This window comes from Anolis sagrei, chromosome 8, assembly GCF_037176765.1.
Source record: "Anolis sagrei isolate rAnoSag1 chromosome 8, rAnoSag1.mat, whole genome shotgun sequence".
Taxonomy (NCBI): Eukaryota; Metazoa; Chordata; class Lepidosauria; order Squamata; family Dactyloidae; genus Anolis; species Anolis sagrei.
Window position 1 is genome coordinate 4,439,599 of NC_090028.1, and position 27,515 is coordinate 4,467,113.

A 27,515-nucleotide genomic window follows, 5' to 3' on the forward strand; every position below is an offset into this window, starting at 1 on the left:
TGCAATTAGCAAGCATTGAGTAGCCATGGAAAGTCAATCAGTGAGGGTATTCGCATAGAGGTAGTCTGGCTGTTGTTGCCTGGAGGCAGCCTTTATGGAATGACACTCAGGATGGGAGAGAGAACCAGTGTCTGTTTGAAGCAAGTGTGAATGTTGCAATTAGCAAGCTTGAATAGCAATGAGTTGCCATGAAGCTTCAAAGTAAATCAGTGAGGGTATTTGAATAAAGGTAGCGTAGCTGTTGTTGCCTGGAGGCACCCTCTGTGGAATGATGCCCAGGGTGGGAGAAAGAACCCTTGTCTGTTTGAAGCAAGTGTGAATATTGCAATTAGCAAGAATTGGGTAGCCATGAAGCTGCAAAGTCAACCAGTGAGGGTATTTGCATAGAGGTAGCCTGGCCTTTGTAGCCTGGAGGCACCCTTCATGGAATAATGTCCAGGGTGGGAGAAAGAATACTGTGGGTTCCCAGTATTAAAAAAACAACACTCTGAAACAGGAGAACTCCAGGCAGCAAACAATCAAGTGCCAGTTAACACCTTCCAAACAGAGGGTGCCTCCAGGCAACAACAGCCAGGCTACCTCTACATAAAGTCTTTGTGTTTGTGTCTACAAACTAGGCAGCCATTTGTGTGGTTGTGGGCCCAGGGGAGACACAAGCAAGGGCAAGAAAAGGCATGTTATCCTGGTCCAAATACCAATGAGTCCAACGAGTGAGTTTACACCTCCCAAACAGGGGGTGCCTCCAGGCAACATCAGCCAGGCTACCTCTACATCAAGTCTTTGTGTTTGTGTCTACAAATGAGGCAGCCATTTGTGTGGTTGTGGGCCCAGGGGAGGCGCAAGCAAGGGCGAGATAAGGCATCTTATCCTGGTTCAACTACCATGGCTAGACGGTGCATAGAGCCTTTGGTGCCAACCCCGGTGAGTGAGTTAACACCTCCAAAACAGAGGGTGCCTCCAGGCAACATCAGCCAGGCTACCTCTACATCAAGTCTTTGTGTTTGTGTCTACAAATGAGGCAGCCATGTGTGTGATTGTGGGCCCAGGGGAGACGCAAGCAAGGTCAAAATAAGGCATCTTATCCTGGTCCAAATACCATGGCTAGACGGTGCATAGAGCCTTTGGTGCCAACCCCGGTGAGTGAGTTAACACCTCCAAAACAGAGGGTGCCTCCAGGCAACATCAGCCAGGCTACCTCTACATCAAGTCTTTGTGTTTGTGTCTACAAATGAGGCAGCCATGTGTGTGATTGTGGGCCCAGGGGAGACGCAAGCAAGGTCAAAATAAGGCATCTTATCCTGGTCCAAATACCATGGCTAGACGGTGCATAGAGCCTTTGGTGCCAACCCCGGTGAGTGAGTTAACACCTCCAAAACAGAGGGTGCCTCCAGGCAACAACAGCCAGGCTACCTTTATATAAAGACTTTGCAGTTTATTAAACTTTTTCCCCATGTTTTTATTATAGGACCAATTAGGAAATGACACTGATAACCCAGGAACAAAAATCATAGTGTTACATAGTGTTTGTGCCTTGAAACGAGGCGGCCATTTGTGCGATTGTGGGCCCAGCAGAGAGACAAGCAAGGACCACCTAAGGCATCTTATCCCTGTCCGAATCCCATGGCTAGACGGCGCATAGAGCCTTTGGTGCCAACCCCGGCGAGTGAGTTAACACCTCCCAAACAGAGGGTGCCTCCAGGCAACATCAGCCAGGCTACCTCTACATAAAGTCTTTGTGTTTGTGTTACAAATGAGGCAGCCATTTGTGCGATTGTGGGCCCAAGGGAGATGCAAGCAAAGGCGAGATAAGGCATCTTATCCTGGTCCAAATACCATGACTAGACGGCGCATAGAGCCTTTGGTGCCAATCCTGGCGAGTAAATAAAAACCTCCCAAACAGAGGGTGCCTCCAGGCAACATCAGCCAGGGTACCTCTACATAAAGTCTTTGTGTTTGTGTCTGCAAATGAGTCAGCCATTTGTGCGATTGTGGGACCAAGGGAGACGCAAGCAAAGGCAAGATAAGGCATCTTATCCTGGTCCAAATGCCACGGAGAGATCGTGCATAGAGCCTTTGGTGCCAACCCCGGTGAGTGAGTTAACACCTCCCAAACAGAGGGTGCCTCCAGGCAACATCAGCCAGGCTACCTCTACATAAAGTCTTTGTGTTTGTGTCTACAAACGAGGCAGCCATTTGTGTGTTTGTGGGCCCAGAGGAGACAAGCAAGGGCAAGATAAGGCATCTTATCCTGGTCCAAATGCCACAGAGAGACGGCGCATAGAGCCTTTGGTGCCAACCCCGGCGAGTGAGTGCCAGGCGGCATTTGCTCTGCCTCTGTCCCTTGGATGGCTTTGCCTTTTACGGCCCATCAATGGCATTTCAAGGGAAGGAAAAAGAACCCGTCTGTCCAGTTGGGCTCATTCCCGGACTGGACCGACTTGCTCCGCCAGCGCAGAGGCAAAGAGAGATCGGGGACAAGGAAGAAAGGGGCATGGGCGGACCCAAAGGTTGGGCGAGACACATATCGCTGACCCATATCCCCCACATGACCCAGAACGTCAACAAGACAAACCAATGGGCATCTATAGACCTTCCCATAAAGTTAGACTAAAGAACCAGGTTGTCTCTTGGAATGAACTCAGGCCAAAGTAGTTTTTTGCGCACGCTGCATGTGAGGAACTCTTGCAACATGGACACTGGACAGGAAAGCCACCAATTATACTATGTAACATGATATATATTTTTTGTTCCTGGGTTAGTCATAAATGTCATTTTCTAATTGGTTGTATCATAAAAACACTGGGAAAAGTTGGGTTTCTGTGAGTTTTCCGGGCTATCTCGCCATGTTCCAGAAGCATTCTCTCCTGACGTTTCGCCCACATCTATGGCAGGCGTCCTCAGAGGTTGTGAAGTCTGTTGGAAACTAAGCAAGTGAGGTGTATATGTAAATAGCTATGGAATAATGTCCATGTCTTGTCTGTTGGAGACAAGTGTGAATGTTGCCATTGGCCAGCTTGAGTAGCATTGAATGGCCTTGCAGCTTCAAAGCCTGGCCGCTTCCTACCTGGGGGAATCCCTTGTTAGGCTGAGCATGCTGGTCCTGATTGTTTTCTGCCTGGAATTCCCGTGTTTTCTGACTCCCCCAGGCAGGAAGCAGCCAGGCTTTGAAGCTGCAGGGCCATTCAATGCTAATCAAGGTGGCCAACTGCAACATTAACACTTGCCTCCAACAGACAAGAGTTCTTTCTCCCACCCTGGACATCATTCCACAGATAATTATAGGACTCCCCCAGGCAGGAAGCAGGCAGGCTTTGAAGCTGCAAGGCCATTCAGTGCTAATCAAGGTGGCCAACTGCAACATTCACACTTGCCTCCAACAGACAAGAGTTCTTTCTCCCACCTTAGACATCATTCCACAGATAAATATAGGACTCCCCCAGGCAGGAAGCAGCCAGGCTTTGAAGCTGCAAGGTCGTCCAATGCTAATCAAGGTGGCCAATTGCAACATTCACACTCGCCTCCAACAGACAAGAGTTCTTTCTCCCACCCTGGACATCATTCCACAGATAAATATAGGACTCCCCAGGCAGGAAGTACCCAGGCTTTGATGCTGCAAGGTCATCCAATGTTAATCAAGGTGGCCAATTGCAACATTCAGACATGCCTCCAACAGCCAAGAGTTCTTTCTCCCACCTTGGACATCATTCCACAGATAATTATAGGACTCCCTCAGGCAGGAAGCAGCCAGTCTTTGAAGCTGCAAGGCCATTCAATGCTAATCAAAGCGGCCAACTGCAACATTCACACTTGCCTCCAACAGACAAGAGTTCTTTCTCCCACCTTAGACATCATTCCACAGATAATTATAGGACTCCCCCAGGCAGGAAGCAGCCAGGCTTTGAAGCTGCAAGGTCGTCCAAAGCTAATCAAGGTGGCCAATTGCAACATTCACACTTGCCTCCAACAGCGAAGAGTTCTTTCTCCCACCCTGGACATCATTCCACAGATAGATAGATAGATAGATAGATAGATAGATAGATAGATAGATAGATAGATAGGTGAACACCACTTGTTTAGTGTCCAATAGACCTCACAACCTCTGAGGATGCCTGCCACAAATGTGGGTGAAACGTCAGGAGAGAATGCTTCCAGAACATGGCCAGACAGTCCGAAACACTCACAGCAACCTGCATCAATAGACAGATTACACAGTGACAGGATAAACATTCAAGAAAGTTTACAAAATCCCATCCGATATATATTCCTAGGAAAGTAGTTCCACCTGAGATATACCTGAAATGCACCTCTCTAAGGCTTTGGGAAGGGTCTTATTTTGGGTATCCTTGGCTAGGGTTGTGGGCAAAATGTCAGGAGAGAATGCTTCTGGAACATGGCTGTACAGCCCGGAAAACTCACAGCAACCCAGTGATTCCGGCCATGAAAGCCTTCGACAACACAGTAAACATGAATTCCAGATTCAGATTTGCATCCAATGCCCGAAGACGCAGTTGGAATGTGGGGATTGTTTGGGGATGGAGGAGTCTTCTTTGAACCATTGCCAGGCATTTTTGGGGTGTGATGTTCACATCCTTCCGGAAGTGAGTCCAGGCCACTCCCGGAGTTATTTTGGTGCCAAAGACTGGTGCACATCAATGCTCCAAGATGCTCTCCATTGGTGGTCAGTGGATGGAGGTGGTTGCCTACAAGGGAGCCCTTTCTTCGAGGCAAACAAAGCTTTTCCTTGCTGAGAATTACATTCCCCGTTGCCGAGTTTATGGCGAGCCCATCGAGTGTTGTTGTTCATTCGTTCAGTCGTTTCCGACTCTTTGTGACCTCCTGGACCAGTCCACGCCAGAGCTCCCTGTCGGTCGTCACCACCCCCAGCTCCTTCAAGGTCAATCCAGTCCCTTCAAGGATGCCACCCATCCATCTTGCCCTTGGTCGGCCCCTCTTCCTTTTTCCTTCCATTTTCCCCAGCATCATTCCCTCCTCTAGGCTTTGCTGTCTCCTCATGATGTGACCAAAGTACTTCAACTTTGTTTCTAGTATCTTTCCCTCCAGTGAGCAGTCGGGCTTTATTTCCTGGAGGATGGACTGGTTGGATCTTCTCGCAGTCCAGGACACTCTCAGAACTTTCCTCCAACACCACAGCTCAAAAGCATCTCTCTCACTTCGCTCAGCCTTATAGAATCATAGAATCATAGAATCAAAGAGTTGGAAGAGACCTCATGGGCCATCCAGTCCAACCCCATTCTGCCAAGAAGCAGGAATATTGCATTCAAATCACCCCTGACAGATGGCCATCCAGCCTCTGCTTAAAAGCTTCCAAAGAAGGAGCCCCTTCCTTCTGGTCCAGCTCTCACATCCGTAGGTGACTACGGGGAATACCATTGCTTTGACTATGCAGATCTTTGTTGCCAGTGTGACGTCTCTACTCTTTTTTTTTTATCAAGATTGGACATTGCTCTCTTCCCAAGAAGGAAGCGTCTCCTGATTTCCTGGCTGCAGTCTGCGTCTAGAGTAATCTTTGCACCTAGAAATACAAAGTCTGTCACGGCCTCCACGTTTTCTCCCTCTATTTCCCAGTTGTCAATCATTCTTGTTGCCATAATCTTGGTTTTTTTGACGTTTAGCTGCAACCCGGCTTTTGCGCTTTCTTCTTCCACTTTGCTTAGAAGGCTCCTCAGCTTCTCCTCGCTTTCGGTCATCAGAGTGGTGTCATCTGCATATCTGAGGTTGTTAATGTTTCTTCCAGCCATTTCCACCCCAGCTTTGCATTCCTCAAGCCCCGCACATCCTCGCATGATGTCTTCTGCATGCAAGTTGAATAGGTCGGGGGAGAGGAGACAACCCTGCCAGACGCCTTTCCCAATCTGGAACCCGTCTCTTGTTCCGTGGTCAGTTCTGACTGTTGCTACTTGGTCCTGATACAGCAGTGGTTCTCAACCTTCCTAATGGCGTGACCCCTTAATACAATCCCTCATGTTGTGGTGACCCCCAACCATAATATTGTTTTCGTTGCTACTTCATAACAGTCATTTTACTACTGTTATACATCATAATGTAAATATCTGACATGCAGGATGCATTTTCATTCACTGGACCAAACTGGGCGCAAATACCCAACACACCCAAATGTGAATGCTAGTGGGGTTGGGGAGGACTGATTTTGTAATTTGGGAGTTGTAGTTGCTGGGATTTATAGTTCCCTTCTAATCAAAGAGCATTATGAACTCCACCAGCGATGGATTTGAACCAAACTTGGCTCCCATGACCAATGGAAAACACTGGAAGGGTTTGATGGGTATTGACCTTGAGTTTGGGAGTTGTAGTTCACCTATATCCAGAGAGCACTGTGGACTCATGCCATGGTGGATCTGGGCCAAACTTGGCACGAATACTCAATATGCCCAAATGTGAACACTGGTGGAGTCTGGGGAAAATAGATCTTGACATTTGGGAGTTGTAGTTGCTGGGATTTATAGTTCCCTTCTAATCAAAGAGCATTCTGAACTCCACCAGTGATGGATTTGAACCAAACTTGGCTCCCATGACCAATGGAAAACACTGGAAGGGTTTGATGGGTATTGACCTTGAGTTTGGGAGTTGTAGTTCAGCTATATCCAGAGAGCACTGTGGACTCATGCCATGGTGGATCTGGGCCAAACTTGGCACGAATACTCAATATGCCCAAACGTGAACACTGGTGGAGTCTGGGGAAAATAGATCTTGACATTTGGGAGTTGTAGTTGCTGGAATTTATAGTTCCCTTATAATCAAAGAGCATTCTGAACTCCACCAGCGATGGATTTGAACCAAACTTGGCTCCCATGACCAATGGAAAACACTGGAAGGGTTTGATGGGTATTGACCTTGAGTTTGGGAGTTGTAGTTCACCTATATCCAGAGAGCACTGTGGACTCATGCAATGGTGGATCTGGACCAAACTTGGCACGAATACTCAATATTCCCAAACGTGAACACTGGTGGAGTCTGGGGAAAATAGATCTTAACATTTGGGAATTGGAGTTGCTGGGATTTATAGTTCATTACAATCCAAGAACATTCTGAACTCCACCAACGATAGAATTGGCTCAAACTTCCCACACAGAATCCCCATGACCATCAGAAAATACTGTGTTTTCTTATGGTCTTTGGCGACCCCTCTGACACCCCCTCACGACCCCCTCGGGGGTCCCAACCCCCAGGTTGAGAAACACTGCGATACAGATTCCTCAGGAGAGGGATAAGGTGATTGGTATGCCCGGACCACCAAGAACTTGCCACAATTTATTATGATCCATACAGTCAACGGCTTTGGAATAGTCAATCAAACAGAAATAGATGATTTTTCTGAAACTCCCTGCCTTTCTCCATTCTCCAGCATCCGGATATTTGCAATATGGTCTCTCATTCCGCTGCCTTTTCTAAACCCAGCTTGAACATCTGGCAACTCTCGCTCCATGTCTTGCTGGAGTCTTCCTTGCAGGATCTTGAGTGGCGCAGGACGCTTTCTCCAAAGTTAAAGATACATCTCAAAGGTTATTTCGGGCGCAAGCAAACAAAGGAAACCAGGGCGCTCCATCTCCCTCTCTGTGTCTAGCTTTGAGAGCTGCGCAAACAAAGAGAAAATTCACTCCCGCAGTCTATCCATAGTTCTGTGTTCTTGGCACACAGAAGTCCAAGACCAACCAAACACACTGGAGGTCTACTGGACATCTTTGGAAGGATTTAGAGGAGTTGTAGTTCACCTATATCCAGAGCGTACTATGAACCCAAACAATGATGGATCCGGACCAAACTTGGCATACATTCCCAATATGCCAATAGACCACTATAACAACCACCATGTGAGAGTTGTAGGTCCTGGGATGTATAGTTCGCCTGCAATCTAAGAGGACTGTGAACTCCACCAATGATGGACTTGGAACTAACTTGACCAAGATAAAATACTGCAGGTCTTTGGAGGAGTTGTAGGTCCTGGGATGTATAGTTCACCTGCAATCTAAGAGGACTCTGAACTCCACCAACGATGGGCTTGGAACTAACTTGACCAAGATAAAATACTGCAGGGCTTTGGAGGAGTTGTAGGTCCTGGGATGTATAGTTCACCTGCAATCTAAGAGGTCTCTGAACTCCACCAACGATGGGCTTGGAACTAACTTGACCAAGATAAAATACTGCAGGGTTTTGGAGGGATTTAGAGGAGTTGTAGGTCCTGGGATGTATAGTTCACCTGCAATCTAAGAGGTCTCTGAACTCCACCAACGATGGGCTTGGAACTAACTTGACTGAGATAAAATACTGCAGGGCTTTGGAGGAAATTAGAGGAGTTGTAGGTCTTGGGATGTATAGTTCACCTGCAATCTAAGAGGACTCTGAACTCCACCAACGATGGACTTGGAACTAACTTGACCAAGATAAAATACTGCAGGGTTTTGGAGGGATTTAGAGGAGTTGTAGGTCCTGGGATGTATAGTTCACCTGCAATCTAAGAGGTCTCTGAACTCCACCAACGATGGGCTTGGAACTAACTTGACCAAGATAAAATACTGCAGGGTTTTGGAGGGATTTAGAGGAGTTGTAGGTCCTGGGATGTATAGTTCACCTGCAATCTAAGAGGACTCTGAACTCCACCAATGATGGACTTGGAACTAACTTGACCAAGATAAAATACTGCAGGGCTTTGGAGGGATTTAGAGGAGTTGTAGGTCCTGGGATGTATAGTTCACCTGCAATCTAAGAGGACTCTGAACTCCACCAACGATGGTCTTGGAACTAACTTGACCGAGATAAAATACTGCAGGGCTTTGGAGGGATTTAGAGGAGTTTTAGGTCCTGGGATGTATAGTTCACTGCCATTTTAAGAGCACGTTGAACACCACCAATGGTGGACCTGGAACTAACTTGGAACATATACTGCAGGGCTTTGGAGGGATTTAGAAGCGTTGGAGAGAGTTATAGGTCCTAGACTGCAGGTGAACTATACATCCCAGGACCTACAACTCTCTACAACTCCTGGGATTTATAGTTCACTGGCATTTTAAGAGCACCCTGAACTCCACCAACGATGGATCTTGAACCCACTTAGCACACAGAATCCCCATGACCAACAAAACACACTGGAGGTCTACTGGACATCTTTGGAGGGATTTAGAGGACTTGTAGTTCACCTACATCCAGAATGCATTATGAACCCAAACAATGATGGATCTGGGCCAAACTTGGCATGCATACCCAATATGCCCAAATTTGAATACTGGTGGATTTTCAGGTGAATTGGGCTGGACATTTTGGAGTTGTAGGTCCTGGGATGTATAGTTCACCTTCAATCTAAGAACACTCTGAACTCCACCAACGATAAACCTGGAACTAACTTGGCACACAGAAGGCCCATGACCAACAAAACATACTGGAGGTTTTTGGAAGGATTTGTAGGAGCTGTAGTTCACCTGCGTCCAGAGCGCACTATGAACCCAAACAGTGGTGGATCTGGACCAAACTGGGTATGCATATCCAATAAGCCCACGTTTGAATATTAGTGCGTTTCGAGGGGAAATGGGCTGGACATTATGAAGTTGTAGGTACTGGGATTTATAGTTCACCTGCAATCAAAGAGCACTCTTAACTCCACCAAAGATGGAATTGGATCAAACTTGGCACACAGGGCCCCAATGACCAGAAAAAAATACTGGAGGTCTTTGGGGAAAATTCACCTTGATTTGGGGGAGTTGTAGTTCACCTACATCCAGAGAGCACTGTGAACCCAAACACCAATGGATCTGGACCAAACTTGGCACACATCCCTGATATGTGGATTTCAATGAACAACATCTGGCTACCAGCATTAAAAATACTTTAAAATCAGGACAATAAATAAAGAGGAACAGAAAACAACCAGGAATCAATCAGGGCCAGCTAAGACCTCCCAACAAAGAATTCCCCCAGGCTTTGAAGCTGCAAGGTCATTCAATGTTAATCAAGGTGGCCATTGGCAAAATTCACCCTTGCCTCCAACAGACAAGAGTTCTTCCTCCCACCCTGGACATTATTCCACTGATACATAAACTCCACTGCCTCATTTCCAACAAACCAGCCAGGCTTTGAAGCTGCAAGACTATTCAACGCTAATCAAGGTGGCCAATTGCAACATTCACACTTGCCTCCAACAGACAAGAGTTCTTTCTACCACCCTGGACGTTATTCCACTGATACATAACCTCCACTGCTTCAGTTCCAACAAACCAGCCAGGCTTTGAAGCTGCAAGACTATTCAACGCTAATCAAGGTGGCCAATTGCAACATTCACCCTTGCCTCCAACAGACAAGTGTTCTTTCTACCACCCTGGACGTTATTCCACTGATACATAAACTCCACTGCTTCAGTTCCAACAAATCAGCCAGGCTTTGAAGCTGCAAGACTATTCAACGCTAATCAAGGTGGCCAATTGCAACATTCACACTTGCCTCCAACAGACAAGAGTTCTTTCTACCACCCTGGACGTTATTCCACTGATACATAAACTCCACTGCTTCAGTTCCAACAAACCAGCCAGGCTTTGAAGCTGCAAGACTATTCAACGCTAATCAAGGTGGCCAATTGCAACATTCACACTTGCCTCCAACAGACAAGAGTTCTTTCTACCACCCTGGACGTTATTCCACTGATACATAAACTCCACTGCTTCAGTTCCAACAAACCAGCCAGGCTTTGAAGCTGCAAGACTATTCAACGCTAATCAAGGTGGCCAATTGCAACATTCACACTTGCCTCCAACAGACAAGTGTTCTTTCTACCACCCTGGACGTTATTCCACTGATACATAAACTCCACTGCTTCAGTTCCAACAAATCAGCCAGGCTTTGAAGCTGCAAGACTATTCAACGCTAATCAAGGTGGCCAATTGCGACATTCACACTTGCCTCCAACAGACAAGAGTTCTTTCTACCACCCTGGACGTTATTCCACTGATACATAAACTCCACTGCTTCAGTTCCAACAAACCAGCCAGGCTTTGAAGCTGCAAGACTATTCAACGCTAATCAAGGTGGCCAATTGCAACATTCACACTTGCCTCCAACAGACAAGAGTTCTTTCTACCACCCTGGACGTTATTCCACTGATACATAAACTCCACTGCTTCAGTTCCAACAAACCAGCCAGGCTTTGAAGCTGCAAGGCCATTCAATGCTCATCAAGGTGGCCAATTGCAACATTCACACTTGCTTCCAACAGACAAGAGTTCTTTCTCCCACCCAAACCAGCCAGGCTTTGAAGCTGCAAGGCCATTCAATGCTCATCAAGGTGGCCAATTGCAACATTCACACTTGCCTCCAACGAACAAAGAGTTCTTTCTCCCACCCTGGATATCACTCTACAGATAAACATAAGACTCCCCCAGGCAGGAAGCAGCCAGACTTTGAAGCTGCAAGACCATTTAATGCTAATCAAGGTGGCCAATGGCAACATTCACACTTGCCTCCAACAGATGAGAGTTCTTTCTCCCACCCTGGGCATCACTCCACAGATAAATACAAGACTCCCCCAGGCAGGAAGCAGCCAGAGTTTGAAGCTGCAATGCCATTTAATGCTAATCAAAGTGGCCAATGGCAACATTCACACTTGCCTCCAACAGATGAGAGTTCTTTCTCCTACCCGGGACATTATTCCATAGATATATAAACACTTGTCTAGTTTCCAACAGACCTCACAACCTCTGAGGATGCCTGCCATAGATGTGGGAGAAATGTCAGGAGAGAATGCTTCTGGAACATGGCCAGACAGCCCAGAAAACTCACAGCAACCGAAGGCTTATAAGATGACTATTCCCATTATCCGATAGCAATGAAAGTGGAATCAAACTGAATTTATTCTACAGTGCAGACCCAACATTTTTGGCTCTCCCAAGGCTTTCTGCAAAGTTTGTGAAAAGGAAGTAAAAAAATCAAATCAGCTGGAAATAATCACAACACACTCTCACACACATATATGTATTAGTTCCTTGTGACCCAGTCTTGTGTTGAACTGAATGTACATAACCCATAGGCACTCCTTTCTGGGAAGCTCGAGCCGCATTGGAGCAAAGGGGATCCCGAAATGTCAGGGCGCGTCACGGCCGGGAAGTCCGACCCATGGAAAGCGCTCCGTGTTTGCAAATGGCATCAAAAGCAAACGCAAGCTCCGCCCGGCCTCACCTGTGCCCCAAAAGCAGTATCTCTTGCAAACCGAGTGACTCAGGACTGGTCTATAATGCGCATGACGCATGCCCCTGGGGCCTGAGAACGCATATCACACGTACGCCCAGGACAAGCAGAGCCGGGAAGCTGTAGAGCACATCACAGAAGCAGCAGACACATCGAAGGCACATCTACAAGGGGGAATGCATGGACACCCAACTAACCGCCATGGCTCAATATTTCACTTTTATTATGTGTATACTAGCGGTCTCTCACACCAGAAGCAACTTATTATTATTATTTATCTGCCAGAAGGGACAGAGAGTTTCATCTATGCTGATGATCATGCCATTACTGCTCAAGCAGGGAGCTTTGAGATGGCAGTACAGAAGCTTTCCGAAGCTTTAGGTGCTCTTACTGCCTACTACAGGGAAAACCAGCTGATCCCCAACCCATCTAAAACACAGACATGTGCCTTTCACCTTAAGAACAGAGAAGCATCCCGAGCTCTGAGGATTATTACCTGGGAAGGAATCCCACTGGAGCATTGCAGCGCACCCAAATACCTGGGAGTCACCCTGGACCGTGCTCTTACCCACAAGAAGCACTGCCTGAACATCAAGCAAAAAGTGGGTGCTAGAAACAATATCATACGAAAGCTGACTGGCACAACCTGGGGATCACAACCAGACACAGTGAAGACATCTGCCCTAGCGCTATGCTACTCTGCTGCTGAGTACGCATGCCCAGTGTGGAATACATCTCACCACACTAAAACAGTGGGTGCGGCTCTTAATGAGACATGCCGAATTATCACGGGGTGTCTGCGCCCTACCCCACTGGAGAAATTACACTGCTTAGCCGGTATTGCACCACCTGACATCCGCCAGGAAGTAGCAGCCAATAGTGAAAGGACCAAGGCAGAGACATCTCCAGCTCATCCCCTGTTTGGGTATCAGCCAGCACGTCAACAACTTAAATCCAGACATAGTTTTCTAAGATCTACAGAGACACTCACTGGAACACCCCAGCAAGCGAGAGTCCAAAAGTGGCAGGCTCAAACCCAGAACCTTAACCAATGGCTGATACCAAATGAGAGACTCCCCCCCTGGGCACAAAGAGGACTGGGCGACTTGGAAGGCGCTGAACAGACTGCGCTCTGGCACCATGAGATGCAGAGCCAACCTTCAGAAATGGGGCCACAAAGTGGAATCGACGACATGCGAGTGCGGAGAAGAGCAAACCACTGACCACCTGCTGCAATGCACCCTGAGCCCTGCCACATGCACAAGGGAGGACCGTCTTCCGGCAACACCAGCGGCACTCCAAGGGGCCAGATACTGGTCAAAGGACATTTAATCAACTACCAAACTCACACATTTTGTATTTTGTCTGTTTGTTTGCTTTGTCCTGTTAGAAATGTAATATAATTGACTGGCTGCCCTGACACGAGGGAAAAAATATGATGATGACGACGACGACGATGATGATGATGATGATGATGATGATCTTTTTAAAAGGAGATAAAGGAGGGTGTGATCCTGGCAGCCCAATAGTAGTAGTAGTAGTAGTAGTAGTAGTAGTAGTAGTAATCCAGAGCAGGAGAGAAAACTGGCCAAAGAAGGCTCTCCGTGGACAGTTCCTGGGAAAAACTGAGAGCCAAATTGACAAATGGCTGTGGCTCACAAATGGGACTCTGAAAAAGGAGACAAAGGAGGGCCTGATTCTGGCAGCGCAAGAACAAGCCATTCGAACCAAGGCCATCAAAACCAGAATTGAAAAGTCGATGACAGATCCCAAGTGTGGTCTCTGCAAGGAAGCAGATGAATCAATAGATCCCATCCTCAGCTGCTGCAAGAAGATAGTGGACAGACTACAAGCAAAGGCACAACACCGTTGCTCAGATGATTCATTGGAACCTGTGCCACAAACTCCAGCTGCCTGTGACAAAGAACTGGTGGGATCACAAGCCGGAAAAAGTTATGGAGAATGAACACGTCAAGCTACTTTGGGACTTCCGATTTCAGACAGACAGAGTTTTGGAGAACAATACTCCTGACCGCACGATGGTGTTAAAAAACAAAGTATGGACTGTCAATGTCGCAATCCCAGGTGAGAGCAGGATTGAAGAGAAACAATTGGAAAAGCTGACACGATATGAGGATTTAAAGATCGAACTGACAAGACTCTGGCACAAGCCAGTCAAGGTGGTCCCAGTGGTGATCTGCACACTGGGTGCAGTGCCTCAAGACCTTGGCCTGCACTTAAACACAATCGGCGCTGACAAGATTGCCAGTTGCAGAAGGCCACCTTACTGGGATCTGTACGCATTATTTGCCGATACATCACACAGTCCTAGACACTTGGGAAGTGTCCGATGTGTTATCCAATACAACAGCCAGCGTCTGCTTTGGGCTCATCTTGTTGTGTTAATAATAATAATAATAATAATAATAATAATAATAATAATAAACATCACACGGTCCTAGACACTTGGGAAGTGTCCGACGTGTGATCCAATACAACAGCCAGCAGAGTGTCTGCTGTGTACTCATCTTGTGGTGTTTCTAATAATAATAACAACAACAACAACAACAACAACAACAACAACTTTAGACACTTGGGAAGCGTCCGACATGTGATCCAATTCAACAGCCAGCAGAGTGTCTGCTGTGGACTCATGTTGTTGTGTTTCAAATAATAATAATAATAATAATAATAATAATAATAATAATAATAATAACAACAACTCCTCTAGACACTTGGGAAGGGTCCGACGTGTGATCCAATTCAACAGCCAGCAGAGTGTCTGCTGTGGACTCATGTTGTTGTGTTTCAAATAATAATAATAATAATAATAATAATAATAATAATAATAATAATAACAACAACTCCTCTAGACACTTGGGAAGGGTCCGACGTGTGATCCAATTCAACAGCCAGCAGAGTGTCTGCTGTGGACTCATGTTGTTGTGTTTCAAATAACAACAACAACAACAACAACAACAACTCTAGACACTTGGGAAGGGTCCGACGTGTGATCCAATTCAACAGCCAGCAGAGTGTCTGCTGTGGACTCATGTTGTTGTGTTTCAAATAATAATAATAATAATAATAATAATAATAACAACAACAACAACAACAACTCCTCTAGACACTTGGGAAGTGTCCGACGTGTGATCCAATTCAACAGCCAGCAGAGTGTCTGCTGTGGACTCATGTTGTTGTGTTTCAAATAACAACAACAACAACAACAACAACAACAACTCTAGACACTTGGGAAGGGTCCGACGTGTGATCCAATTCAACAGCCAGCAGAGTGTCTGCTGTGGACTCATGTTGTTGTGTTTCAAATAATAATAATAATAATAATAATAATAATAACAACAACAACAACAACAACTCCTCTAGACACTTGGGAAGGGTCCGACGTGTGATCCAATTCAACAGCCAGCAGAGTGTCTGCTGTGGACTCATCTTGTTGTGTTTCTAATAATAATAATAATAATAATAATAATAACAACAACAACAACAACTCTAGACACTTGGGAAGGGTCCGACGTGTGATCCAATTCAACAGCCAGCAGAGTGTCTGCTGTGGACTCATGTTGTTGTGTTTCTAATAATAATAATAATAATAATAATAATAATAACAACAACAACAACAACTCTAGACACTTGGGAAGGGTCCGACGTGTGATCCAATTCAACAGCCAGCAGAGTGTCTGCTGTGGACTCATGTTGTTGTGTTTCTAATAATAATAATAATAATAATAATAATAATAACAACAACAACAACAACTCTAGACACTTGGGAAGGGTCCGACGTGTGATCCAATTCAACAGCCAGCAGAGTGTCTGCTGTGGACTCATGTTGTTGTGTTTCTAATAATAATAATAATAATAATAATAATAATAATAATAATAACAACAACAACAACAACAACAACTCTAGACACTTGGGAAGGGTCCGACGTGTGATCCAATTCAACAGCCAGCAGAGTGTCTGCTGTGGACTCATGTTGTTGTGTTTCTAATAATAATAATAATAATAATAATAATAATAATAACAACAACAACAACAACTCTAGACACTTGGGAAGGGTCCGACGTGTGATCCAATTCAACAGCCAGCAGAGTGTCTGCTGTGGACTCATGTTGTTGTGTTTCTAATAATAATAATAATAATAATAATAATAACAACAACAACAACAACAACTCTAGACACTTGGGAAGGGTCCGACGTGTGATCCAATTCAACAGCCAGCAGAGTGTCTGCTGTGGACTCATGTTGTTGTGTTTCTAATAATAATAATAATAATAATAATAATAATAACAACAACAACAACAACAACTCTAGACACTTGGGAAGGGTCCGACGTGTGATCCAATTCAACAGCCAGCAGAGTGTCTGCTGTGGACTCATGTTGTTGTGTTTCTAATAATAATAATAATAATAATAATAATAATAACAACAACAACAACAACAACTCTAGACACTTGGGAAGGGTCCGACGTGTGATCCAATTCAACAGCCAGCAGAGTGTCTGCTGTGGACTCATGTTGTTGTGTTTCTAATAATAATAATAATAATAATAATAATAATAATAACAACAACAACAACAACTCTAGACACTTGGGAAGGGTCCGACGTGTGATCCAATTCAACAGCCAGCAGAGTGTCTGCTGTGGACTCATGTTGTTGTGTTTCTAATAATAATAATAATAATAATAATAATAACAACAACAACAACAACAACTCTAGACACTTGGGAAGGGTCCGACGTGTGATCCAATACAACAGCCAGCAGAGTGTCTGCTGTGGACTCATGTTGTTGTGTTTCTAATAATAATAATAATAATAATAATAATAATAATAATAACAACAACAACAACCACAACAACAACTTTAGACACTTGGGAAGTGTCTGACGTGTGATCCAATACAACAGCCAGCAGAGTGTCTGCTGTGGACTCATCTTGTTGTGTTTCTAATAATAATAATAATAATAATAATAATAATAATAATAATAATAATATATTCCCTCCTGAATCATCATCCAATACCCATGCCACACAACGGAACAAGGCAACTTTGCCTGGCTTTTGCCTTTCTTCCTTGTTACATCTATACACATAATAAAAGTAAAAATACATATGTGTGTGTGTGTGACAGAGACGCTCCCACTTCCACAAAGAGCTATAACTCCCATTTCTCAGGAGATACCCATGGCCCTCCCTCCAATGACATTGCACATTATAGCGAGCGCCGTAAACATGTCCAAGAGTCCTGCCAATGTCCTCCACTAACATCACATTGGCAACCACCCAAGCGAAGGCTTTCATATGGGGACAATTCCATCCTAGATTGGATGTGTTTCCTCCACCACAGACATCCCAGTGTTTCTGATTCGCATGACCCTGCCCAATGTCTCTCCCTTAACCCTTTCCTACTCTTTTCTACGGCACAAAGCAAACAGAGGAATTGAACAGCAACTGAACATGCTAGAGATGTTTGGGGAGAATTCACCACGGTTTATAGGAGTTGTAGGTCCTGGGATGTATAGTTCACCTGCAATCTAAGAGCATTCCGAACTCCACCAACGATGGACCCGGAACTCACTTGGCACACATAAGTCCCAAGACCAACCAAACACACTGGAGGTCTACTGGACATCTTTGGAAAGATTTAGGGGAGTTGTAGTTCACCTACATCCAGAGCGCACTATGAACCCAAACAATGATGAATCCGGACCAAACTTGGCATACATTCCCAATAGACCAATAGACCACTCTAACAACCACCATGTGAGAGTTGTAGGCCCTGGGATGTATAGTTCACCTGCAATCTAAGAGGACTCTGAACTCCACCAACGATGGACGTGGAACTAACATGACCAAGATAAAACACTGCAGGGCTTTGGAGGGATTTAGGGGAGTTGTAGGTCTTGGGATGTATAGTTCACCTGCAGTCTAAGAGGACTCTGAACTCCACCAACGATGGACGTGGAACTAACATGACCAAGATAAAATACTGCAGGGCTTTGGAGGGATTTAGAGGAGTTGTAGGTCCTGGGATGTATAGTTCACCTGCAATCTAAGAGCACTCTGAACTCCACCAACGATGGACTTGGAACTAACTTAACCAAGATAAATTACTGCAGGGCTTTGGAGGGATTTAGAGAAGTTGTAGAGAGTTGTAGGTCCTGGGATGTATAGTTCACCTGCAATCTAAGAGGACTCTGAAGTCCACCAACAATGGACTTGGAACTAACTTGACCAAGATAAAATACTGCAGGGCTTTGGAGGGATTTAGAGGAGTTGTAGGTCCTGGGATGTATAGTTCACCTGCAATCTAAGAGCACTCTGAACTCCACCAACGATGGACTTGGAACTAACTTAACCAAGATAAATTACTGCAGGGCTTTGGAGGGATTTAGAGAAGTTGTAGAGAGTTGTAGGTCCTGGGATGTATAGTTCACCTGCAATCTAAGAGGACTCTGAACTCCACCAACGATGGACTTGGAACTAACTTGACCAAGATAAAATACTGCAGGGCTTTGGAGGGATTTAGAGGAGTTGTAGGTCCTGGGATGTATAGTTCACCTGCAATCTAAGAGGACTCTGAAGTCCACCAACAATGGACTTGGAACTCAGTTGACCAAGATAAAATACTGCAGGGCTTTGGAGGGATTTAGAGGAGTTGTAGTTCCCCTACATCCAGAGCGCACTACGAACCCAAACAATGATGGATCTGGATCAAACTTGGCATGCATACCCGATTTGCCCAACCAACCAAAGATAGAATTGGATCAAACTTGGCACACTGAGCCCCCACGACCAACAAAACATACTGGAGGTCTTTGGGGAAAATTCACCTTGATTTGGGGGAGTTGTAGTTCACCTACATCCAGAGCGCACTATGGACCCAAACAATGATGGATCTGGACCAAACTTGGCATGCATTCCCAATATGCCCACATTTGAATACTGGTGGCTTTGGAGGAGAATTGGCCTGGACATTTTGGAGTTGTGGGTACTGGGATTTATAGTTCACCTGCAATCAATGAGAACTCTAAACTCCACCAGAGATGGACCTGAAACTTGGCACACAGAGTCCCCATGACCAGCAAAAAATACTGGAAGTCTTCGGTGGAAATTCGCCTTGATTTGAGGGAGTTGTAGTTCACCTACATCCAGAGAACACTGTCAACGCAAATACTGATGGATCTGGGCCAAACTTGGCACACATCCCTGGTAGGCCGAAATTTGATTACTGGAGGGGTTTGGGAGGGAACTGACCTTCCTTTCTGGGAGTTGTAGTTCACCCACAATCAGAGAAACGGTGAGCTCTGCCGATGATGGACTTGGACCAAACTTAGCACACAGAATCCCCATGACTTACTCAACCGACTGGAGGGGTTTGAGGAGAACATAGTGGGAGTTGTAGTTTACCTTGCAGCCAGAGAACACAGAGAACATAGTGAGAGTTGTAGTTCACCCTCCAGCCAGAGAGCACACTGAACCCCACACATGATGCATCTAGAGCAAACTTGCCCAACATAACGAACTTTAAGTACTGATGGAGTTTCAGGGGGTTAACCTAGCATGATGGGAGTTGTAGTTCACCTACAACTAGATCAACTGAGACCACCGCTAATGATGGACCTGGACCAAACTTGGCACACAGAACCCCTATGACTTACTCAACCTACTGGAAGGGTTTGAGGAGAACATAGTGGGAGTTGTAGTTTACCTTACAGCCAGAGAGCACAGAGAACATAGTGGGAGTTGTAGTTCACCCTCCAGCCAGAGAGTACTCTGAACCCTATCCATGATGCATCTAGAGCAAGCTTGCCCAACATAACGAACTTTAAGTACTGATGGAGTTTCAGGGGGGTTAACCTAGCATGATGGGAGTTGTAGTTCACCCAGAACCATATGCACTTTGTACAATTACAGGAATCCAAGCTAGTAACGATAATAATAATAGATAATAATCTATTTCCACCTGAGTCATGATCCAATGTCCATGCCACACAATGGAACATGGCAACCTTGTCTGGCTTTGCTTTTCTTCCTGGTTACATAGTGTAACAACAATAATAATAAAGCTTCCGCACACCGCAGAGCAATCCAAAGAGCCATAAATCTGAAAATGGCTTCACCAACCCATCGCCAATCCCTGCCATTGTGTTGCTTTCCAAATGGACCGACCACACTTTTCTTCCTTTTTTGCATCTACCTGATATTTAAAGGCACAGGCACACTATTGAAGTTGCCACTGGCTGCAGGGTGCGAATGGAAGAATGGACTTACCAAACACATTTTGCACCACTTACTATGTAAACAAAGCTCTTTTGGAGGGGAAATGCTGCAAACACACACACACACACACACACACACACACTAGCTGTACCTGGTAGGTATTGATGTGGCCAACCTTCCCTCCCTCTTTATCTCCTTCTTTCCCCCCTTCCTTCACTCCCTCTTTCTTTCTTTCCTTCCTTCCTTCCCTTTTCTTCTTTCCTTCTCTCCTGCCTTCCTTCTTTCCTTCCTCCCTTCTCCCTTTTTCTTTTCCTTCCCTTTCTCCCCTTCCTTCCTTCTCTGCCTCTTTCCTTCCTTCCCTTTTCTTCTTTCCTTCTCTCCTTCCTTCCTTCTCCCTTTTTCCTTTTTCTTCCCTTTCTCCCTTCCTTCCTTCTCTGCCTCTTTCATTCCTTCCTTTGCTTTTTGCTTCCATCCTCCCTTCTGTCTTTCCTTCCCTCCTTCTTTCTCTCTTTCTTTCTCTTCTTCCTTCGCTCCCTCTTTCCTTCCTTTCCTTTTTCTCTTGCCTTCTCTCACTCTTTCTTTCCTTCCCTCTTTTGCTCTTTCTGCGCTTTTTCCTCCTTTCCTTTGCTTTTTGCTTCCATCCTCCCTTCTGTCGTTCCTTCCCTCTCTCTTTCTCAATTTCTTTCTCTTCTTCCTTCGTTCCCTCTTTCCTTCCTTTCCTTTTTTCTTTCCCTCTCTTCTTCCTTTCTTCTCTCCCTCTTTCTTTCCTTCCCCCTTTTCCTCTTCCTCTTTCTCCTCTACCTTTTTCCTTCTTTGCTTTTTGCTTCCATCCTTCCTTCTGTTTTCCCTTCCCTCCCCCGTTCTTTCTCTTCTTCCTTTGCACCCTCTTTCATTCCTTTCCTTTTTTTCTTTCCTTCTCTCCTTTCTTCCTTCTCTACCTCTTTTTTCTTTCCTTCCCCTTTTCCTTTTCCTCTTTCTCTTCTCTACCTTTTCCTTTCTTCCTTTGCTTTTTGCTTCCATCCTTCCTTCTGTCTTTCCCTCCCTTGTTCTTTCTCTTCTTCCTTTGCTCCCTCTTTCGTTCCTTTCCTTTTTTTTCTTTCCTTCTCTCCTTTCTTCCTTCTCTACCTCTTTCTTTCCTCCCCCCTTTTCCTTTTCCTCTTTCTCTTGCTCCTCTACCTCTTTCCTTCTTTCGCTTTTTCCTTCCATTCTTCCTTCTGTCTTTCCTTCCCTCACTCTTTCTCTCTTTCATTTCTCTTCTTCCTTCGCCCCCTCTTTCCTTCCTTTCCTTTTTTCTCTCCCGCTCTCCTTCCTTTTCCCCCTTTTTCTTTCCTTCCCTCTTTTCCTTTTCCCCTTTCTCCTCTACCTCTTTCCTTCCTTCGCTTTTTGCTTCCATCCTTCTGTCTTTCCTTCCCTCCCTCTTTCTTTTCTTCCTTCTCTACCTCTTTCTTTCCTTCCCCCTTTTCTTTTCCTTCCACTTTCTCTCCTTCCTTCCTTCTCTACCTCTTTTCTTCCTTCCTTCACTCTTTGCTTTCATCCTTCCTTCTTTCTTTCTTTCCTTCGCTCCCGCTTTCTCTCCTTCTTTCCCTCCTTCCTTTGCTCCCTCTTTCCTTCCTTTCCTTTCCTTCCTTCCTTTCTCTCCTTCCTTTCTTCTCTACCTCTTTCTTTCCTTCTCTCTTTCTCTTCTTTCTTTCTTTCTTTCTTTCTCTCCCTTTCTTCTCTACCTCTTTCTTTCCTTCCCCTTTCTCTCCTTTGTTCCTTCTCTACCTCTTTCCTTCCTTCTCTCTTTCTCTTCTTTCTTTCTTTCTTTCTTTCTTTCTCTCCTTCCTTTCTTCTCTACCTCTTTCTTTCCTGCCCCTTCCACTTTCTCTCCTTTGTTCCTTCTCTACCTCTTTCCTTCCTTCTCTCTTTCTCTATTTTCTTTCTTTCTCTCTTTCCTTCCCTCCCTCTTCCTTCCCTTTTTTCCCTGTATTGTCATTTAGCTTTTTGACATTTAGCATTTTTGGAATTTTAAGTCCTTTCCACTGAGTGATGGTCACTCGTTAGTCTGTTAGGGGTAGAGTGTCCAAATTTTGTGTCCATTCATCCAGTGGTTTTTGCGTTATGTCAATCCCACAAACGAACATGACATTTTTATTTATATAGCTAAACACACAGACACACACACACACATATGACCATTGCTTTGGATGCCTCTTCTCCTGAGATGCAGGGCAAGTTGGGGTTAAGTGAACACACCTGTGCGCTCACCTGTACGCCTGTCACCTGCTGATTTATGGCAACCGCATGGGTTTTATAAGGTTTTCCCAGGAAAGTGGTTTGGCCAGTGCTTTCCCCTGAAATATCTATCTTTAGCCTTCCTTCTAGGCTTGGGAAAGCCTCTTCTTTTGGGACTGCTGCTCCCAGGATACCTGGTTAGGGGATGATGGGAGTGGCAGTCCCAAAAGAAGACCCTTCCCGCCCTTCTCTGAATATTCTAGCCTGCAGACCAAGGGCTTGCACGTGCTAAGGATTCACCTGTCAGCTTCAGGTGACCCTATAAATCTCGCAGGCGAGGAATGCGCGAAAGTGGTTTGGCCAGTTCCTTCCTCTCAAATAAGAAGCACCTCCGGGCGTATTCCTTCCCAGTCTCCTTTTCGGGACTGCCCATCCCAGCATCCGCCTTGGAGATGGAACCACCCCAAAAGCAACCTTTATCCCCAATGATTCGAGAAGGAAAACTCTCACCTGTGGCATTGAGAGCAAACTGAAACACTGTTAGATCTCCTATGTGCATCTATGTCCTTTCAAGTTGCCGATACACTCATAATGACTGGGAATGCTGGGAGCGGCAGTCCAAAAAGAGATTTTTCCCATACTTTGGTAGTTTCATCCTTCCCAAAGGGCTTAGAGGGATGTGGATGATGGAACGGCACTCCAAAAGGCTACTTTAAGATAGCTTCATCCTTTCTAAAGACTTAGAGGGCGGGGATGCTGGGATTTGTAGTCCAAATGGGTATTTGGCAGTTTCATCCTTCCCAAAAGGTTTAGATGGATGATGGGAGTGGCAGTCCGAAAGACTACTTTAAGATAGTTTCATCCTTCCCAAAGGCCTTTAAGCGTGGGGATGCTGGGACTGGCAGTCCAAAGGGACATTTTTGGTAGTTTCATCCTTCCCAAAAGGTTTAGAGGGCTGTGAATAATGGGAGTGGCAGTCCAAAAGGCTATTTTTAGATGGTTTCATCCTTCCTGAATTCCTTAGAGTGTTGGGAATGCTGGGACTGGCAGTCCAAAGAGGTATTTTTCGTAGTCTCATCCTACCAAAGTGTTTAGAGGACTGTGGATGACGGGAGTAGTAGTCCAAAAGGCTACTTTAAGATAGTTTCATCCTTTCTAAAGGCCTTAGAGGGTGGGAATGCTGGGATTTGTAGTCCAAACTAGTATTTTTGTAGTTTTATCCTGCTAAAGGGTTTAGACGGTTGTGGATGATGGGAGTGGCAGTCCAAAAGGATACTTTAAGCTAGTTTCATCCTTCTGAAAGGTCTTAGAGGGCTGGGGATGCTGGGATTGGCAGTCCAAAGGGACATTTTTGGTATTTCCATCCTTCCCAAAGGGCTTAGGGGACTGTGGATAATGGGAGTGGCAGTCCAAAAAGCTACTTCAAGATAGTTTCGTCCTTCCTAAAGGCAGTCCAAAGGGGTATTTTGGTAGTTTCATTCTATCAGAGTTTAGAGGGCTGTGGATGATGGAAGTGGCAGTCCAAATGGGAATTTTGGCAGTTTCAATCTTCCCAAAGGGGAGATGAGAATACTGGGATTGGCAGTCCAAAGGGGTATTTTTGGTAATTTGATCCTACCAAAAGGCTTAGAGGGGTTGGGAATAATGGGACTGGCAGTCCGAAAGGCTACTTTAAGATAGTTACAGCCCTCCTAAAGGCCTTAGATGGCTGGGGATGCTGCGATTGGTAGTCCAAAGGGACCTTTTTGGTATTTTCATCCTTCCCAAAGGGCTTAGAGGACTGTGGATGATGGGAGTGGCAGTCCAAAAAGTTACTTTAAGATAGCTTCATCCTTCCTAAAGACCTTAGAGGGCTGGGGATGCTGGGACTGGCAGTCCAAAGGGGCGTTTTTGATATTTTCATCCTACCAAAGAGTTTAGAGGGCTGTGGATGATGGGAGTGGCAGTCCAAAAGGCAACTTTAAGCTAATTTCATCCTTCCTAGAGGCTTTAGAGGGGCTGGGGATGCTGTGATTGGTAGTCCAAAGGGACATTTTTGGTATTTTCATCCTTCCCAATGAGCTTTGAAGGCTGGGGATGATGGGAGTGACAGTCCAAAAGAGAACACAGAAATGCTGCACCACTCTCACAACCACTGAGAAGCCACTGAAATCCACAAGAAGCAGGTGGACACTTTCAACAGAAAGGAGGAAACCATAGCAATGAAAACAATCTCTAAAGTCGGGTCAGTAAACAGAGGAGTTCCAGACAGGAAACAACCCAGGCCAGCTAACACCTTCTAACAAATCACAACACCCTAGATCAATAGAGACAGGATAAACATTCAATAAAGTTTTAAAATCCTATCTGATATCCATTCCCAGGAGAGGAAGGTTGGGAAGTGGCTCTACCTGAGATACACCTGAAATGCACCTCTCTAAGGGAATGGTCTTCTTTTGGGATACCTGGCTAGGGGAAGCTGGGAGCGGCAGTTCCCAAAGGACACCTTTCCCCAAGGCTCTGGAAGTCCTCACCTGGTGCAATGGGAAAGGAGAATAAGGAAAGGTTGGGTGTACTTTCGATTCACCTGTCGCCTACAGGTGAGGCTATCCACCTCAGAGGGAAGGAGTTGCAGTCCCAAAGCCCTGTCGGGCCCAAGAAAAGGAGTCCTGGGAGGAAGCCTTACCTGCTCCCATCCAATATCCAGTCCCTAGGAGAGGTGTATCTCAAGTGGAAGTGGTTCCACCTGAAATACACCTGTAATGCACCTCTCTAAGGGAAAGGGCCTTCTTTTGGGATCCCTGGCTAGGGGATGCTGGGAATGGCCATCCCAAAAGGACACCTTTCCCCAGGGCTCTGGAAGTCCTTGCCTGGTGCAGTGGGAAAGGGGAAGAAGGAATGCTTGGGTGTGCTTTTGATTCACCTGTCGCCCCCAGGTGAGGCTATACACCTGACAGGGAAGGAGTAAGGGAAAGGGTCTTCTTTGGGAACCCTGGTTAGGGGATGCCGGGAGTGGCCGTCCCAAAAGGACACCTTTCCCCAAGGCTGTGGAAGTTCCCACCTGAGATACACCTGAAATGCATCTATCTAAGGGAAAGGGACTTCTTTGGGTATCCCTTTCCCCAAGGCTGTGGAAGTCCTCACCTAGTGCAATGGGAAAGGGGAAGAAGGAATGCTTGGGTGTATTTTTGATTTACCTGTCGCCCCCAGGTGAGGCTATACACTTGACAGGGAAGGAGTAAGGGAAAGGGTCTTCCTTTGGGAACCCTGGTTAGGGGATGCTGGGAGTGGCCATCCCAAAAGGACACCTTTCCCCAAGGCTGTGGAAGTTCCCACCTGAGATACACCTGAAATGCACCTCTCTAAGGGAAAGGGGATGCTGGGCGTGGCCATCCCTAAAGGACACCTTTCCCCAAGGCTGTGGAAGTCCTCACCTGGTGCAATGGGAATGGGGAAGAAGGAAGGCTTGGGTGTGTTTTCGATTCACCTGTCACCTCCAAGTGAGGCTATACACCTCACAGGGAAGGAGTAAGGGAAAGGGTCTTCTTTTGGAATGCCGGGAGTGGCCGTCCCAAAAAGACACCTTTCCCGAAGGCTGTGAGGAAGGTTTGGCTGTGTTTTTGATTCACCTGTTGCCCCCAGGTGGGCTATCCACCTCAGAGTGAAGGAGTTGCAGTCCCAAAACCCTGTCGGGCCGAAGAGAGGGAGTCCTGGGAGGAAGCCTTACCTGCTCCCATCTGATATCCAGTCCCTAGGAGAGGTGTATCTCAGATGGAAGTGGTTCCATCTGAGCTACACCTGAAATGCACCTCTCTAAGGTCTTATTTTGGGTATCCTAGCTAGGGGATGCTGGTAGTGGCAGTCCCAAAAGGACACCTTTCCCCAAGGTTGCGAGGAAGGCTTGGCTGTGTTTTCGATTCACCTGTCGCCCACAGGTGAGGCTACAGACCCCAGAGGGAAGGGGTTGCAGTCCCAAAGCCATGTCTGGCCAAAGAGAGGGAGTCCTGGGAGGAAGCCTTACCTGCTCACATCCGATATCCAGTCCCTAGTAGAGGTGTATATCAGGTAGAAGTGGCTCCACCTGAGATACACCTGAAATGCACCTCTCTAAGGTCTTATTTTGGGTATTCCTGGCTACGAGATGCTGGAAGAGGCAGTCTCAAAAGGACACCTTTCCCCAAGTCTGTGAGGAAGGCTTGTCTGTGTTTTCGATTCACCTGTCACCCACAGGTGAGGCTATAGACTTCACAGGGAAGGAGTTGCAGTCCCAAAGCCGCGTGGGGCCGAAGAGTGGGAGTCCTGGGAGGAAGCCTTACCTGCTCTGGAGTGCCTCCTTCTCCTCCTTCTCGTCCTTGCTCTGCTTCTTCCTCTCCGTCGAGTTCCCCAGCCAGGTACTGCATGAGCCACCTGCGGGCCTGGAGGGAGTGCCTGTGGGGGGGTCCCTCGAGGGCATCGCGGATGTCCCTGCCGGCCCTCCCCCGCAGCGCCTCCTCCCCTCCCGGGTGCAGCCTCACGAAGGGCTCCACGTCGAAGACCCTCCGGCCCAGCAGCACCAGGCACGAGCCCTCCGCGCACCGCCGACGCACCTCCGACAGGCTCCACACGCGCCCGGCCATGACAGGTGGTGGAAGGAAGGAAGGAAGCACCTGCGCCCCTTCGCCTCGCCTTCCCTTCCCGGGACTGAGCTCCCACTCCGACGGCACAGGGAGGCACCCCAGGCAAAGCCACGCCCCTTGGAGGGCGGCGCTCTCGCCCTGAGATGCCTCCCTGAGGCGGGGAGGGGAACACCTCCCCCCATATAATCAGGCCACGCCCCCTTGTGGGCGGAGCTCTCTCGCCCTAGTCCAAACTCCAGCAGCCGGGCAGTCAAAAGTAGA

The 27,515-nt window shown here is 46.4% G+C and overlaps 1 protein-coding gene across 1 annotated transcript in view; it reads right to left on the reverse strand.

Moving 5' to 3' along the window:
- Nucleotides 1–27,303, reverse strand: part of FA2H (fatty acid 2-hydroxylase) — a 113,196-nt gene extending 85,893 nt beyond the window's left edge. Inside the window, exon 1 of the mRNA XM_067470876.1 lies at nucleotides 26,955–27,303. Within this exon, the coding sequence (XP_067326977.1) occupies nucleotides 26,955–27,254 (300 nt within the window). The 5' untranslated portion in view covers nucleotides 27,255–27,303. The remainder of the gene's footprint in view (nucleotides 1–26,954) is intronic.
- Between the last annotated feature and the right edge of the window lie 212 nt (nucleotides 27,304–27,515).